This window comes from Hyperoodon ampullatus (assembly GCF_949752795.1).
Source record: "Hyperoodon ampullatus genome assembly, chromosome: 10".
Lineage (NCBI taxonomy): Eukaryota > Metazoa > Chordata > Mammalia > Artiodactyla > Ziphiidae > Hyperoodon > Hyperoodon ampullatus.
Window position 1 is genome coordinate 37643072 of NC_136923.1, and position 14331 is coordinate 37657402.

The following is a 14331-nucleotide window of genomic DNA, read 5'->3' on the forward strand; positions in this document are numbered from 1 at the left end:
TTCCTTTTGTCCTACCCAGTTACGTGGAGGTTTTCTTGTCTTTTCGGACACCTGAGGTCTTCTGTTGGCATTCAGTAGCTGTTCTGTGTGAATCATTCTGCTTGTAGATCTATTTTCAATGTTTCTGTGGAGGGAGGTGAACTCTACTTCCTATTCCTCAGCCATTGTGATTGAGCAGTGACTTTCTAATACCTTAATTCTTCCTACATATATTAGTTGCTTTCTAAGGAAGATACTTCTCTTCTCATTAAATTTCTCATTTATTAATTTATATTGGTGTGAACTGATGGGTTCCTATTTAATTCTATAGGTTATAATCTGCTATCATCATAATTTTGGCGCTAAAATTGACCCAGATTTGGCCACTGGGGGCCCTTCAGCCTGGCTTCTGCATTCTTTTGACATGTCCCCCTCACCTTTGATTATTTCTTACACCAAGATATTACAGACATGGAAGAAATAGAAAATATATATTGGTCTTTACCCATAGACCCTGGCACAGAGCTCCTGAAAACCTTGTAATTTCTTTTTTTTTAAATTGTGAATATTTTATTTAGTCATTTTTGTTTACAACTGAAACTATGGGAATTCAAAATTAATATACTTACCCATGAACTTCTTATAGACACCAGAAAATGTTTCAACTTTGTATTCCACATTGTTCTGCTGTGCTTTATCCAAATGAACCTTTATGAGCCAGCTGCCATCCAGTTTCTTGTGGATTCTCTTGCCCACAATCTCACTTGGGAAAACCAAGTCCTCCAGGATCACATCATGCACGGCTGTCAGAGTGCAGCTCCTGGGATGCTTGCTTATTTTTTGTATGGCTTTTTCGAGTTGGCTTAGGCAGAATTCTCCTCTGAGTGACAAAGACAACATGTGTCCTGCTGAACTTCTTCTCCAACTCACACAATAGCCGGACCTGGAGTTTCTGGAAAGATTTCAATTGAGGAATGAGAACAAAGGTTATAATAGCTTTCTGACCACCACTAACTTCAATGTCTTTGGCAATTTTGATGTTCAGCTCTCGCAGCTGGGCCTTGAGGTCCGAGTTCATCTCCAGCTCCATGAGGGCCTGGAAGATTCCAGACTTGAACTCCCAGCTTCTCACAATTGGGCTTCATGATCTTCACACTGGAACTGAACATGGCCTTGACCTTGCCAATGAGGCTAACTAACATTTGTTCCTCACCCCCCCCCCACACACTTGGAGGCCTAGGGAGAGGGCTAGGTCTCAGGAGAGCTCGTTAAATCCCAGAGGCAGAGGGGAAGAGGTGGGAATAGCGCCAGTAGAGAAACTGGAAGAACCACAGAGAAATGGTGGAAGCCTAGAGAGTCCCAGGAAGCACGCTTGTATTTTCTTAAGTGATAACAGCACTAGGAGCATCTTTTGTTCTAATATTTGGTCTTTGAACTGGGTCCTGACATAGAGCTTCTAAAATTCTTATAATTTCCTGGATGATAGGTGTGTCCTTTGTTCTAATGAGGTGACTCTGAGAGAGCTCCTGGATGGACTAATGATGAAGGCTGGTCATTGAAAAGATCAATATATAATCAGAGTGTGGAAATTTCAGCTTTACACCCCCTTTTCTTGAGAAGGGAAAGGACTGAAATAGGGTTTTCCAAAAGTGTCAAAAATTAAGTGTTTTGTATGAGTAGTAAAGGAGACACACAGGAGAAAGACTCACAGAAGGCAGAAACTGACCTTTTCCCACTCAGAAGGGGAAGAATTGTAGATTTTTCTAACGTAGTGGTATTCCCTAGAAGAGTTGCCACAGTATCACCTGGAAACTTGTTAGAAATACTCATTCTTGGGAACATGATATACTGAATCAGAAATGGTGAGTGGGGGCTTCCCTGGTGGCGCAGTGGTTGAGAATCCGTCTCTCAATGCGGGGGATATGGGTTCCAGCCCTGGTCCGGGAAGACCCCACATGCCATGGAGCAACTAAGCCTGTGCGCCACACTACTGAGCCTGCGCTCTAGAGCCCGCGTGGCACAACTACTGAAGCCCGCGCGCCTAGAGCCCGTGCTCCACAACAAGAGAAGCCACTGCAATGAGAAGCCCGTGCACCGCAATGAAGAGTAGCCCCCATTCACCGCAACTAGAGAAAGCCCACGCGCAGCAACGAAGACCCAATGGAGCCAAAAATAAAAGAAAAGAAAAGAAATGGTGAGTGGGGCCCAGCAATCTGCTTTAATGAGACCCTCCACGTCACTGGGACTGTTGATAAAGTTTGAAAAACACTGCCCTATTTCCCTCTTACGTTCAACACCCACGATAGGATCTCTTCATGAGAAGATTGACCACTTTCTTCACGGGGCAGAGCTAAGAGGTTATCTTGGAGTGAAGGCTAACACAGACATGCTTCGCATAAGTGGAGTAGAGAGCAAGGGAAGGACCTGACTAGTTCATCTATTCTCCTCATGCAGTTGTTTCATGAATGGCTGATGATTGCCCATGGTTTCCTCCTGCTGACTTGTTGAACTAGGCAAATGATAAAATGCCACATTGGCCCACAGGTGACAAATCCATGATTAGATTCACACTCAGGCCATTCTAATTATAGATGATTAGCTGATTTATTCATTACTCCACAGCACTTCTCTTTTTTACCACACCAGACCAGAATGTTCTGGTCTTCTGGGTGTATCAAGTGAGAGATAATCCCATGTTTACTGTAAGAATTTCCTAGGCATACCATCTGCCAAGTTTCTAACTCAAAAACCAATTTTTGAAAACCCCTTCCTGAAAAGCAACTTACATAAAATTCAATCTCCTTTAAGTGTTTCTTAATTTGCTGAGATCTACTCCTTTGCTATCTGTCTTATTAGCAAGCCAACTTCAGTGAAAATGGAGGTTTATTGGCTCACAAAAGTAATAATTCCCATAGTATAGTGGGTGGTAGCCTCAGGCATGGCTGGGTCCAGAGGCCCAAAGGAATCCTTAGGACTTAGTCCCTCTCTTTCCATCTTTTGGTTCTACTTTCCTCTGTGTTGGCTTCATTCTCAGCAAGCTATTTCCATGTGGTGTCCCCCAGCAGCTCTGGTTTTGTAATTCTCACAGCCATCAATCCTAGTAGTTCCACCACGGCACCAGAACTAAGTCCCAGTGGCCTGGCTTGCATCATGTGCATATCCCTGAACCAATCACTGTGGCCATATACATAAATTATGCCAACATTCCTCTAAGTAGTTGTACATCCTAGGCTGGTGCCTCCATCACCCAGGAGCAATCATGTGGGTGCCCTGCATGGGAATTCTCCACCCATCCTTGTGGAGCTACTAGGGATGAGGGGTAATCAGGGCTCAGAAGAGCAGAGCTCTTCTGAGGATGGACAGTTTAAAGAAAATGATCTCTGCCAGCAATTTACAGATCAGAAAATCCCGTGAGTCAGAGAAACAGCTACAAGGAGACATGACATAAGAGTTGATAGAGGAAGGCAGAGACTGAGGGAGAAAGATACTGGGGAACACAAAGAGATAATTATAATTACAGTGAAAGACAAGATTATGAAGGATAGACAGAGAGACAGACACAGAGACAGCAATGAAGACCAACAAAGCTAGAGAATAGTATGCCCAGATGAATGGAGACACAATAACAGCTCCTCCTTCCACCACCCAGCACACACACACACACACACACACACACACACACACAGAAGCACTGCCAGAGAGAAATAAAAATTCAAGGAGGCTGAGAAAGACATGTCTTTTGGGTATGAGGGATTTGGGGTGGTTGATGAGAGAACCATTCATTCAGGGATGGTGGGACAGTTGTTTCTAGGGATAAAGATTTGAGTCATGGTAAAGCCACAAATCCAGGGCCTGGATAGAACTGTGTATTCATTCATTACCTAAATAGTTACTGAAACAACAAAAAGACAACCACAACCCAATTAAAAATTTTTTTCAAAACTTGAATAGATTTTTCTCCTAGAGAAGATACACAAATGACCAACAAGCACATTGAGATGCCCAGCATCACTCATCATAAGAGAAATGCAAAAGAAAACACAATGAGACACCACTTCACACTGACTAGGATGGCTAGAATTTTCTTTAAAAGGAAAATAACAAGAGTTGGCAAGGATATAGAAATATTGGAACACTTGTATATTGCTGATGGGATGTAAAATGGGGTAGCTACTAAGTATTTATAGTGGCATTATTCACAATAGCCAAAAGGTGCAGACAGTCCAAATACCTATCAAGAGTGGATAAACAAAATGTAGCATATCCATACAATGGATATATACTCTACTATAAGAAGTAATGAAGTACTGACCATGACTACAACGTGGATGAACCTTGAAAACATCATGTTAAGTGAAAGAAACCAGACACAAAATATTGCAAGATTCCACACTAGGTAAATCTATGGAGACAGAATGCAGATCGGTGGCTGCCAGTGGCTGGAGGAGCAGGTACTGGGGAGTGACTGCTTTTTGGGTATGGGGTTTTCTTTTAGGACAATAAAAATATTTTAGAAATTGATATACATAATAGTGGTTGCTTAACACTCTGAATGTACTAAATGCCACTGAATATTATGTGGTTAATATAAAAATGGTTATGTGGATTTCACTTATTTGTGCGATGTGATGGTGGGTCAGGTGAGGCCACATGAGAATAGGAGAGGCACAGGAAACAAGGTTTACAGTACTTACAGATCCTAGAGAAGAGGTCACCACCTCATGTCACACAGGGTCAGAGGACAAGCATCAGGTACTGGGCAAGCGGCAGAAGACAGGGGTGAGAAAAGAACTTATGCCATGGTCTTTCTTGAAGCAGGAAAGGCAAGGTTGGGCAGGGTAAACAGTTCAGGATTGGCTAGTTTGAGTAATTTGGGTGGGCTCTACGTTATAGGGGTGGTCCCCAGATGCCCGGTACCTGGACCTTGGATCTGGAATCTGGACCTGCAATGATTAAGGCACTGGAATATTGCCCTCTGGGGTGCACAGGCCCGAGAGAGGAGGTAAGGCTCTGGATTGGTTGGTTTGCAAATCATAGGCATGTTCCAGGCTGAGTCCTTTGCCATCTCAAAGAATTGGCCAGCCCTGGGAGGGGTAGTCTACCCAAGCCAGAAAGGAATGTTCAAAAATGATGTCAAAATGTCATAATATACAGAAAGTTAAAATATATAGCCAATGACATATTGAAAGAGAGAGAGAGGGAGAGAGAACCAACTGTTCTAGATCCTGGGAACACAGCACTGAACCCAGAGTCCCTGCTCTTTTGGAGCTCACCTCTCGTGGGGTGGGGGGGAACAGAAAACAGAGAGGTAAGATAACCTTGGTAGAGATGAGGACTGACATAGGAAAGCAGAGTCAGGAGCTAGAGTATACAGTAGTGGGTGGGAAAGCTATTTCAATAAGGTGGTCAGGGCTTCCCTGGTGGCGCAGTGGTTGGGAGTCCACCTGCCAATGCAGGGGACACGGGTTCGTGCCCCGGTCCAGGAAGATCCCACATGCCGCGGAGCAGCTGGGCCCGTGAGCCATGGCCGCTGAGCCTGCGCGTCCGGAGCCTGTGCTCCACAACGGGAGAGGCCACAGCAGTGAGAGGCCCGCGTACCACACACACACAAAAAATAATAAGGTGGTCAAATCAAAGGAGGCCTCCCTGGAAGGAACATGGAGCAGAGACAAACCTGAATGGAGTGAGGGCTCCACCTGCAAGAAGACAATCCAAGGAAAGGTGGCAGCAAGAGCAAAGTGCTGCGATGGGAGGGTGCTGGGGTTTTTTTGATATTAGCAGAGCTGCCAGGGAGGGCATTGAGAGAGTGAGATGGTCAAGGCCAGACTGTGTGGGGTTATGTAGTCCCCAGGCGGGTGGGGCATTTTGGAATTGGTCTAAATTGAATGAGAATGCTCTTGGATTGGAAGAATTAACATTGTTAAAATGGCCATGCTACCCAAAACAATCTACAGATTTAACTCAATCCCTATCAAATTACCCATGACATTTTTCAAATAATCCTAAAATTTATATGGAACTATTGCCAAAGCAATCCTGAGGAAAAAGAACAAAGCAGGAAGCATAACCCTGCTAGACTTCAAACAATACTACAAAACTACAATAATCAAAACAACATGGGGACTTCCTTGGCAGTCCAGTGGTTAAGACTTGGCTTCCAATGCCAAGAGTGTGGGTTTGATCCCTGGTCGGGGAGCGAAGATCCCACATGCCTCGCAGCCAAAAAACCAAAACATAAAACAGAAGCAATACTGTAACAAATTCAATAAAGACTTTAAAAATGGTTCACATATAGAAAAAAAAATCTATGAGCAAAATGAAAACACAACCATACACCACACTATGAAGGAGTTTCCCTGGAGCTGGCTGATTTGGCAGCTCTGCAACTTCATGTCTCCTACCCATGGTAGACATTACTAATCAACCACAGACCCCAGTCATCCAGCACCTGGCTCTTAGAATCCTCCTTTATTGTCTGAGATCTTGTGACACAGTGTTGGAGCACACCCGATCAATTCTTTATTGGGAAGGGGATGCAGTCTATAATCTGACAGACCTGTGACCCCAGAGACATCTCAAGCTTAAGTCCCAGTTGGCTTGCTGTGAGTTCATAGCTGCCCCTGAAAAAGCCACGGGTATGGCAATTATGCCAGCGCCAATAGATCTGGATAATGCGGGCAGCATGGAGCAAACGGCAATAACGAAGGTGGATGCGCCACATGCGGACCCAAGACTGTAGCCTGACCACTGCCCAATTTTGCTGAGCATATTGATCCAGCACAGCCCGCCGCTTCTTCTCCAGCAGCTCTGCCAGCTTCTGTTTCCACCAGTACTGAATGATACATGCTCTGAGGGCCGCGTGCAGCAGCGTCTGGCGCACCAGGGTGCCCCGCCACCAGGCCTGGATCTTTATTGCCTGCAACTCTTTGTCAGAGTGGGGCGCTTCCACTAGGGGGTGGGGCTGCAAGGAAAAAGAAGGGACATTTAGGAAACATTCCCGACCCACCTGAGCCCTGGTGTGAGCCAGGAAGGGGTCCTGATCCTTTATCAACAATGGCACCTTCCTCAGAAGTTTGTGAGCACTGGGCAGACCACTGGCTGGAGCCAGAGACCAGACAGGTGTCCTGTCTCTCCCACTCTTGGTTAACAGACACATCACAGGTGAACTCTGAGTCTCAGGGTCCTCAACTGTAACATGGGGCACACCTGCCCTAGCTGTCACCTGGTTCCTTGGACCTGGTTGGCCAGTCTAGAACAAGAACACCACAATCTATGGGTCAAAGGGTTATTCTGTTGTGCCTAGGCCTGACCACCTACCTGGGAAGCATATCACTTCCCTTCAGACTTCACCCACAGGCTGGAGAAAGGGCATCCTTTGCTCTCCTTTCATGCCTGACTCCAGCTCCAGTGCATAACCTGCTGTCTCCCTCTATCAACTCACGGGATTAGAGGTTTGTGACTTCCTTGGTGGCGCAGTGGTTAAGAATCCACCTGCCAATGCAGGGGACACAGGTTCGAGCCCTGGTCCGGGAAGATCCAACATGCCATGGAGCAACTAAGCCTGTGTGCCACAACTACTGAGCCTGCGCTCTAGAGCCCATGCTCTGCAATGAGAGAAGCCACCACAATGAGAAGCCTGCGCACCACAACGAAGAGTAGCCCCCGCTTGCCGCAAGTAGAGAAAGCCAGGGCACAGCAACAGAGACCCAATGCAGCAATCAATCAATCAATCAATATAAAAAAGAAGTTTGTCTTCCTCACACCGTTTGGAACCTTTCTCATTTATTCCTCACTTTCACTTCTTTTGGTTCTCATATCTTGAACTTCAGTTAACACACATACATGTACTCATGTAAACACACACACACTCCCACACAGTTCTAGACTTGGGTTTCCCTGTAGTTGATTCTGCGTCCCCCAAACACAGCCCTCCCACCCCGCTCCCCAACTTAGCATAGTCTGGTTCCCATTTGTCAAGGTTTCTTCTCCCTACAACCAAATCTCCATATCTCAGTCACACCCACCTTTCTCAGGCCGAGAAGGAACTAGGACAAAAGGTCAACAAGGATGAGTCAATTCCTATTCATTCCAGTTCTGGATAGGACAACCACTCACCCTGGTTGGCCTGGGACACACTCTCAGTTCATGACTGTTGCTCCTGAGCAATAATTCATAGCACTATCTTTCACTCACAAATGTATCCTGCTTTGGATGACAAATTGCCTGATCATCCCATGCTATGGACCATAGAGAAGACAACCGTGACACCTGGCTGACTTTGTTTAGACATGTTGCAGGTTGGGGTGCCCCTCAACTTTGAGGCCTTCTATTGGCCTACCTTTGGTGGAGGGGACGGAGGGGGTGAAGGTGGACGCTCTTTTTTCTTCTTTTTCTTCTCTCTCTCTTTTACTAATGTGGTTTCATCAAGGTCTTCTATCACGATTTCACAAACCTGGCTATCTTTCTATAATCAGAGTTCAGAAAGGAAAGATATGAGTAGGTTGTTCTCTGTTAATTGTGTGCCGAGTCCACCACATGCTCAACCTCCTGTCTTGCCCAGAGACCACACATATAGGACTTATATCCTTAACAACTGTGGAAATCCACCTTCCCCTGCTGTAAGTTTGGGTAGACTGGCTCTCTCTTACACAACATAGAATGCCCATGACTTGGAAATAGATGGTTCAAATCCCTCAGGTCTGTGATCCCCTAAATTTCCCACAGTTAGAAGGTAGATGATTCCATTATTCTCAGGTCTGTACTCTTCCAGCCACAGCTCTGGCAGGAAGAGAGAAGGGAAGACAGAAATGATGTCATAAGGGCACCTATGACTCAGGCATCAGAATGGTTCCCCACCATTGAGCCCTTTTTGTGAAAATTTGGAAATCCTTTCCCTTCTTCCTGCCATAAATGACCAAAATTTGGCTAAAATGGCAGGACACTGAAAATACTGGCCCATTGGCACAGAATTGTATGAAGTTGGTCATATCAGGCTGGTTGATAAAAACACAAATTTGAGACGATTTAAATATTCATCAATAGGGAATTCAATTTCATTGACTTTAGTTCAATCAAACAATGGAACCAAGTAATATACAGAAAGAATGAGTTTGGAGCAAAATCTTAAACAGGTTCTTTACAAAAGATTTATGATGACTAAGAAGCACATGAAATGATGCCCAACATCATTATTCATGATGGAAATAAAATTAGAACCACAATGAGATATTTTCTAGACACTCTAGAGAATGGCTACAATAAAAAATACTGACAACATTAAATATTGATAAGGATGTACAACAGCTGAATCTCTTATACACTGCTGGTGGTAACATATAAAACAGAAGAAATACTCCGGAAAATGGTTTGGCACTTTCTAATAAAGTTCAGGATATCTCCATCCTATAACTCAGAAATTCTACTCCTAGGTATTTACACAAGAAAAATGAAAACACGTGTCTACAAAAGATTTGTGCAAAAATGTTCATAGCAAATTTATTCAGATAGGTCAAAATTGGAAACAACTGAAATGTTCACCAAAGTTGACTAAAGAAAGCAACTGTACTCTGTTTATATAATGAAATAATATACAGTAATAAAAATGAACAAACTACTGAAGCACACAATAACACAGGTGAATCTCAAAGACGTTATGCTAAACGAAAGAAGCCAGACATAAAAGAGTATTTACAGATGATCCATTTATACAAAAATTTAAAACAAGCAAAATTAAAATATAGGTGAAATGATTCAGAATAGAGATTACACCTAGAGTAGAGGTATAAGATGTATTGCTTGCAAACAACACAGAAACAAAGAGAAATGAGCTGTATTTTGTTTTGGGTGGTGCTTACTGGGGAATATAGAATTGTGAAAACTCACCTAAATGATCTATTAAGAAGCGCTTAAAGGGGAAGGATCAAAATGGCAGAGGAGTAGGATGTGGAGCTCACCTTTTCCCCACAGATGCATCAAAAATACATGTGGAACGATTCTCATAGAACATCTACTGAACACTGGCAGAAGACCTCAGACCTCCAAAAGGGCAAGACAATCTCCACCCAACTGGGTAGGACAAAAGAAAAAAGAAAAAAAAAAGAGAGAGAAAGGAATTGGGATGGGACCTGCACCCCTCGGAGGGAGCTATGAAAGAGGAAAGGTTTCCACATAAGGGGAAGTCCTCTCACTGGAGGGGAGATCAGACAGGACAGAGTGGGAGCTTCAGAACCTCAGAGGAGAGCAGGAGAGCATGGCAACAGGTCTGCAGAGGGCAAAGTAGAGAGAGACCTGCACAGACATTCGTGCTGACCGGCACTTCCTAGCCTGAGACGCTTGGCCATTGGGGCTGGTGGGGGCTGGGTGCTGAGGCTTGGGCTTTGGAGGTCAGACCCCGGGGAGAGGACTGGGGTTGGCCGCTAGAAGGCAGCCTGAGGGTGTGGTGCACCACAACAGAAGGAGTCTGGGAAGAAGCCTGGGACCGCCAGAGAGGCAAGGCACCATTGTTGAGGGGCGAGTGAGGAGAGGGGTGGGCGCACCATAGGAGCTGTATATAGGGCACTATATAATGATAAAAGGATCAATACAAGAAAAGGATATTACACTCATCAACTTATATGCACCTAATATAGGAGGACCCAAATACATAAAACAAATACTAACAGACATAAAGGGAGAAATTGATGGGAATACAATAATAGTAGGAGACTTTAACACCCCACTCACATCAATGGATAGATCTTCCAGACAGAGAATCAATAAGGCAAAAGAGATCCTAAATGATACAATAGAACAGTTAGATTTAATGGATATTTTCAGGACATTACATCCAAGGGAAAAAAAAGTATATATGTTCTTTTCAAGCACACATGGAACATTCTCTAGGATTGACCACATACTTGGGCACAAAACTAACCTCAACAAATTTAAGAGTACTGAAGTTATTTCAAGCATCTTCTCTGACCACAATGGCATGAAACCAGAAATCCACCACAGGAAAAGAAATGAGAAAAAAATGACTACATGGAGACCAGACAAAAAAGGACTCCATGGAGAACAGACATGCTACTAAAAAGCCAATGGGTCAATGAGGAAATAAAAAAATAATTTTAAAATACCTTGAGACAAACAACAATGAAAACATAACCATACAAAATCTATGGGATGCAGCAAAAGCAGTTCTTAGAGGGAAGTTCATAGTGATACAGGCCTTCATCAAAAAAACAAGAAAAATCTCAAGTCAACAACCTAACCTACCATCTAAAAGAGTTAGTAAAAGAAGAACAAAGAAAACCTAAAGTCAGCAGAAGGAAGGAAATAATAAAGATCAGGGAGTTAATAAATAAAATAGAGATTTAAAAAAAATAGAAAAGATCAATAAAACCAAGAGCTGGTTCTTTGAAAGGGTAAACAAAATTGACAAACCTCTGGCCAGGCTCAACCAAGAAGAAAAGAGAGAACCCCAAATAAACAAAATAAGAAATGAAAAAGGAGAAATCTCAACTGATACTGCAGAAATACAAAAAACTGTAAGAGAATACTATAAACAATTGTATGCCAACAAATTTGATAACCTAGAAGAAATGGACAACTTTCTAGAAACATACAGCCCACCAAAATTGAATCAAGAAGAAATAGATGATTTGAACAGACTGATCACTAGAAGTGAAATAGAATCTGTAATTAAAAAAACTCCCTACAAACAAAAGTCCAGGACCAGGTGGCTTCACAGGCGAATTCTACCAAACATACAAAGAAGAATTTACACCGATTCTTCTCAAACTCTTCCAAAAGACTGAAGAGAAGGAAACACTCCCAAAGACATTCTACGAAGCCAACATCACCTTGATACCAAAACCGGACAGATACCACCAAAAAAGAAAATTACAGGTCAGTATCTTTGATGAATATAGATTCAAAAATTCTCAACAAAATATTAGCAAACCAAATCCAACAACACACAAAAAAGATCATACACCACGACCAAGTGGGATTCACCTCAAGTTCACAAGGATGGTTCAACATTTGCAAATCAATCAATGTAATACACCACATTAACAAAAGAAAAGTCAAAAATCACATGATCATCTCAATAGATGCAAAAAAAGCATTTGACAAAATTCAACATCCATTCATGATAAAAAAAACTCTTACCAAAGTGGGAATAGACAGAACGTATCTCAGAATAATAAAAGCCATTTCTGACAAACCCACAGCCAATATAATACTCAATGGTGAACAGCTTTAGCCTTCCCACTAATATCTGGAACAAGACAAGGATGCCCACTCTCACCACTTCTATTCAACATAGTATTGGAAGTCCTAGCCAGAGAAATCAGACAAGAAAAAGAAATAAAAGATATCCAAATTGGAAAGGAAAAGGTATAATTGTCACTACATGAGGATGACATGATACTTTATATAGAAAATCCTGAGGACTCAACACAAAAAATACTAGTTCTAATAAATGAATTCAGCAAACTAGCAGGATACAAGATTAACATTCAAAAATCTGTTGCATTTCTTTATACTAACAATGAAACATCAGAAAGGGAATGTAAAAAAAACTCTTATTTTTAAAAAACTTTTAATTTCATATTGATTAACAATGCTGTGATAGTTGCACGTGTACAGCAAAGTGATTCAGTTATACATTTTCCCATTTAGGTTGTTACATAATATCGAACAGAGTTCCCTGTGTTATACAGTAGGTCCTCTTTGGTTATCCATTTTAAATCTAGCAGTGTGTACATGTCAATCCCAAACTCCTTAACTCTCCTTTCCCCCCACCCTTTCCCCCTGGTAACCATAAGTTTCTTCTCTAAGTCTGTGAGTTTCTGTTTCGTAAATAAGTTCATTTGTATCATTTCTTTCTAGATTCTGCATATAATGATACTTTCTTTCTCTGTCTGACTTACTTCACTCAGTATGACAGTCTCTAGATCAGGGGTCCCCAGCCCCCAGGCCATGGACTGGTACCGGCCTGTGGCATGTTAGGAACTGGGCCACACAGCAGGAGATGAGTGGTGGGCAAGTGAGTGAAGCTTCATCTGTATCTACAGCTGCTCCCCATAGCTTGCGTTACCACCTGAACTCTACCTCCTGTGAGATCAGCGGCGGCATTAGACTCTCACAGCAGCGTGAACGCTACTGAGAACAGTGCATGCAAGGGATCTAGGTTGCGTGCTCCTTATGGGAATCTAATGCCTGATGATCTGATGTGGAGCTGAGGTAGGGATGCTAGCGCCGGGGAGCAGCTGCAAATACTGACTATCATTAGCAGAGAGGTTTGACTGCACAGAGGCCATAATAAATTGATTGCTAGCAGACTCATATCAAAACCCTATCAGTGAGTGGCAAGTGAAAAGAAGCTCAGGGCTCCCACTGATTCTGCATTATGGTGAGTTGCATAATTATTTCATTATATATTACAATGTAATAATAATAGAAATAAAGTGCACAATAAATGTAGTGCATTTGAATCATCCCAAAACCATCCCCTCCCACCCTGATCTGAGGAAAAATTGTCTTCCACGAAACCAGTCCCTCGTGCCACAAAGGTTGGGGACCACTGCTCTAGAGCCATCCATGTTGCTGCAAATGGCACTATTTCATTCTTTTTAATGGCTGGATAATATTCCATTGTATATATGTACCACATTTTCTTTTTTTTTTTTTTTTTTTTTTTTTTTTGCAGTACGCGGGCCTCTCACTGTTGTGGCCTCTCCCGTTGCGGAGCACAGGCTCCGGACGCGCAGGCTCAGCGGCCATGGCTCACGGGCCCAGCCACTCCGCGGCATGTGGGACCTTCCCGGACCGGGGCACGAACCCGTGTCCCCTGCATCGGCAGGTGGACTCTCAACCACTGTGCCACCAGGGAACTCCCACATTTTCTTTATCCATTCCTCTGTCGATGGACATTTAGGTTGCGTCCATGTCTTGGCTATTGAAAACAGTGCTGCAATGAATATTGGGGTGCATGTATCCTTTGGGACCATGTTTTTCTCCAGATACATGCCCAGAAGTGAGATTGCAGGATCATATGGTAGCTCTATTTCCAGTTTTTTAAGGAACCTCCATATTGTTCTCCACAGTGGCTGTATCAATTTACATTCCCACCAACAGTGTAGGAGGGTTCTCTTCTCTCCACACCCTCTCCAGGATTTACTGTTTGTGGATTTTTTTGATGATAGCCATTCTGACTGGTGTGAGGTGATATCTCATTGTAGTTTTGACTTGCATTTCTCTAATAATTAGCAATATTGAACATCTTTTCATGTGCCTCTTGGCCATCTGTATGTCTTCTTTGGAGAAATCTTTATTTAAGTCTTCTGCCCACTTTTTGACTGGGTTGTT

At 43.1% G+C, this 14331-nt stretch overlaps 1 protein-coding gene and 1 pseudogene across 2 annotated transcripts; both read right to left on the reverse strand.

Moving 5' to 3' along the window:
- Positions 1-579: 579 nt before the first annotated feature.
- LOC307059667 (small ribosomal subunit protein eS7-like) lies at positions 580-1148 on the reverse strand (annotated as a pseudogene). Its single transcript has one exon. The product of its transcript is annotated as a small ribosomal subunit protein eS7-like (transcript).
- A 5342-nt stretch (positions 1149-6490) lies between these two features.
- Positions 6491-13098, reverse strand: LOC307058885 (IQ domain-containing protein F5-like; the record flags this gene model as incomplete). The annotated part of the gene is made up of 3 exons (XM_079712591.1): positions 6491-6940; positions 8318-8443; positions 13075-13098. The coding sequence occupies 3 exons, from the start codon at positions 13096-13098 to the stop codon at positions 6491-6493; spliced, it is 600 nt and encodes a 199-aa protein (XP_079568717.1).
- Between the last annotated feature and the right edge of the window lie 1233 nt (positions 13099-14331).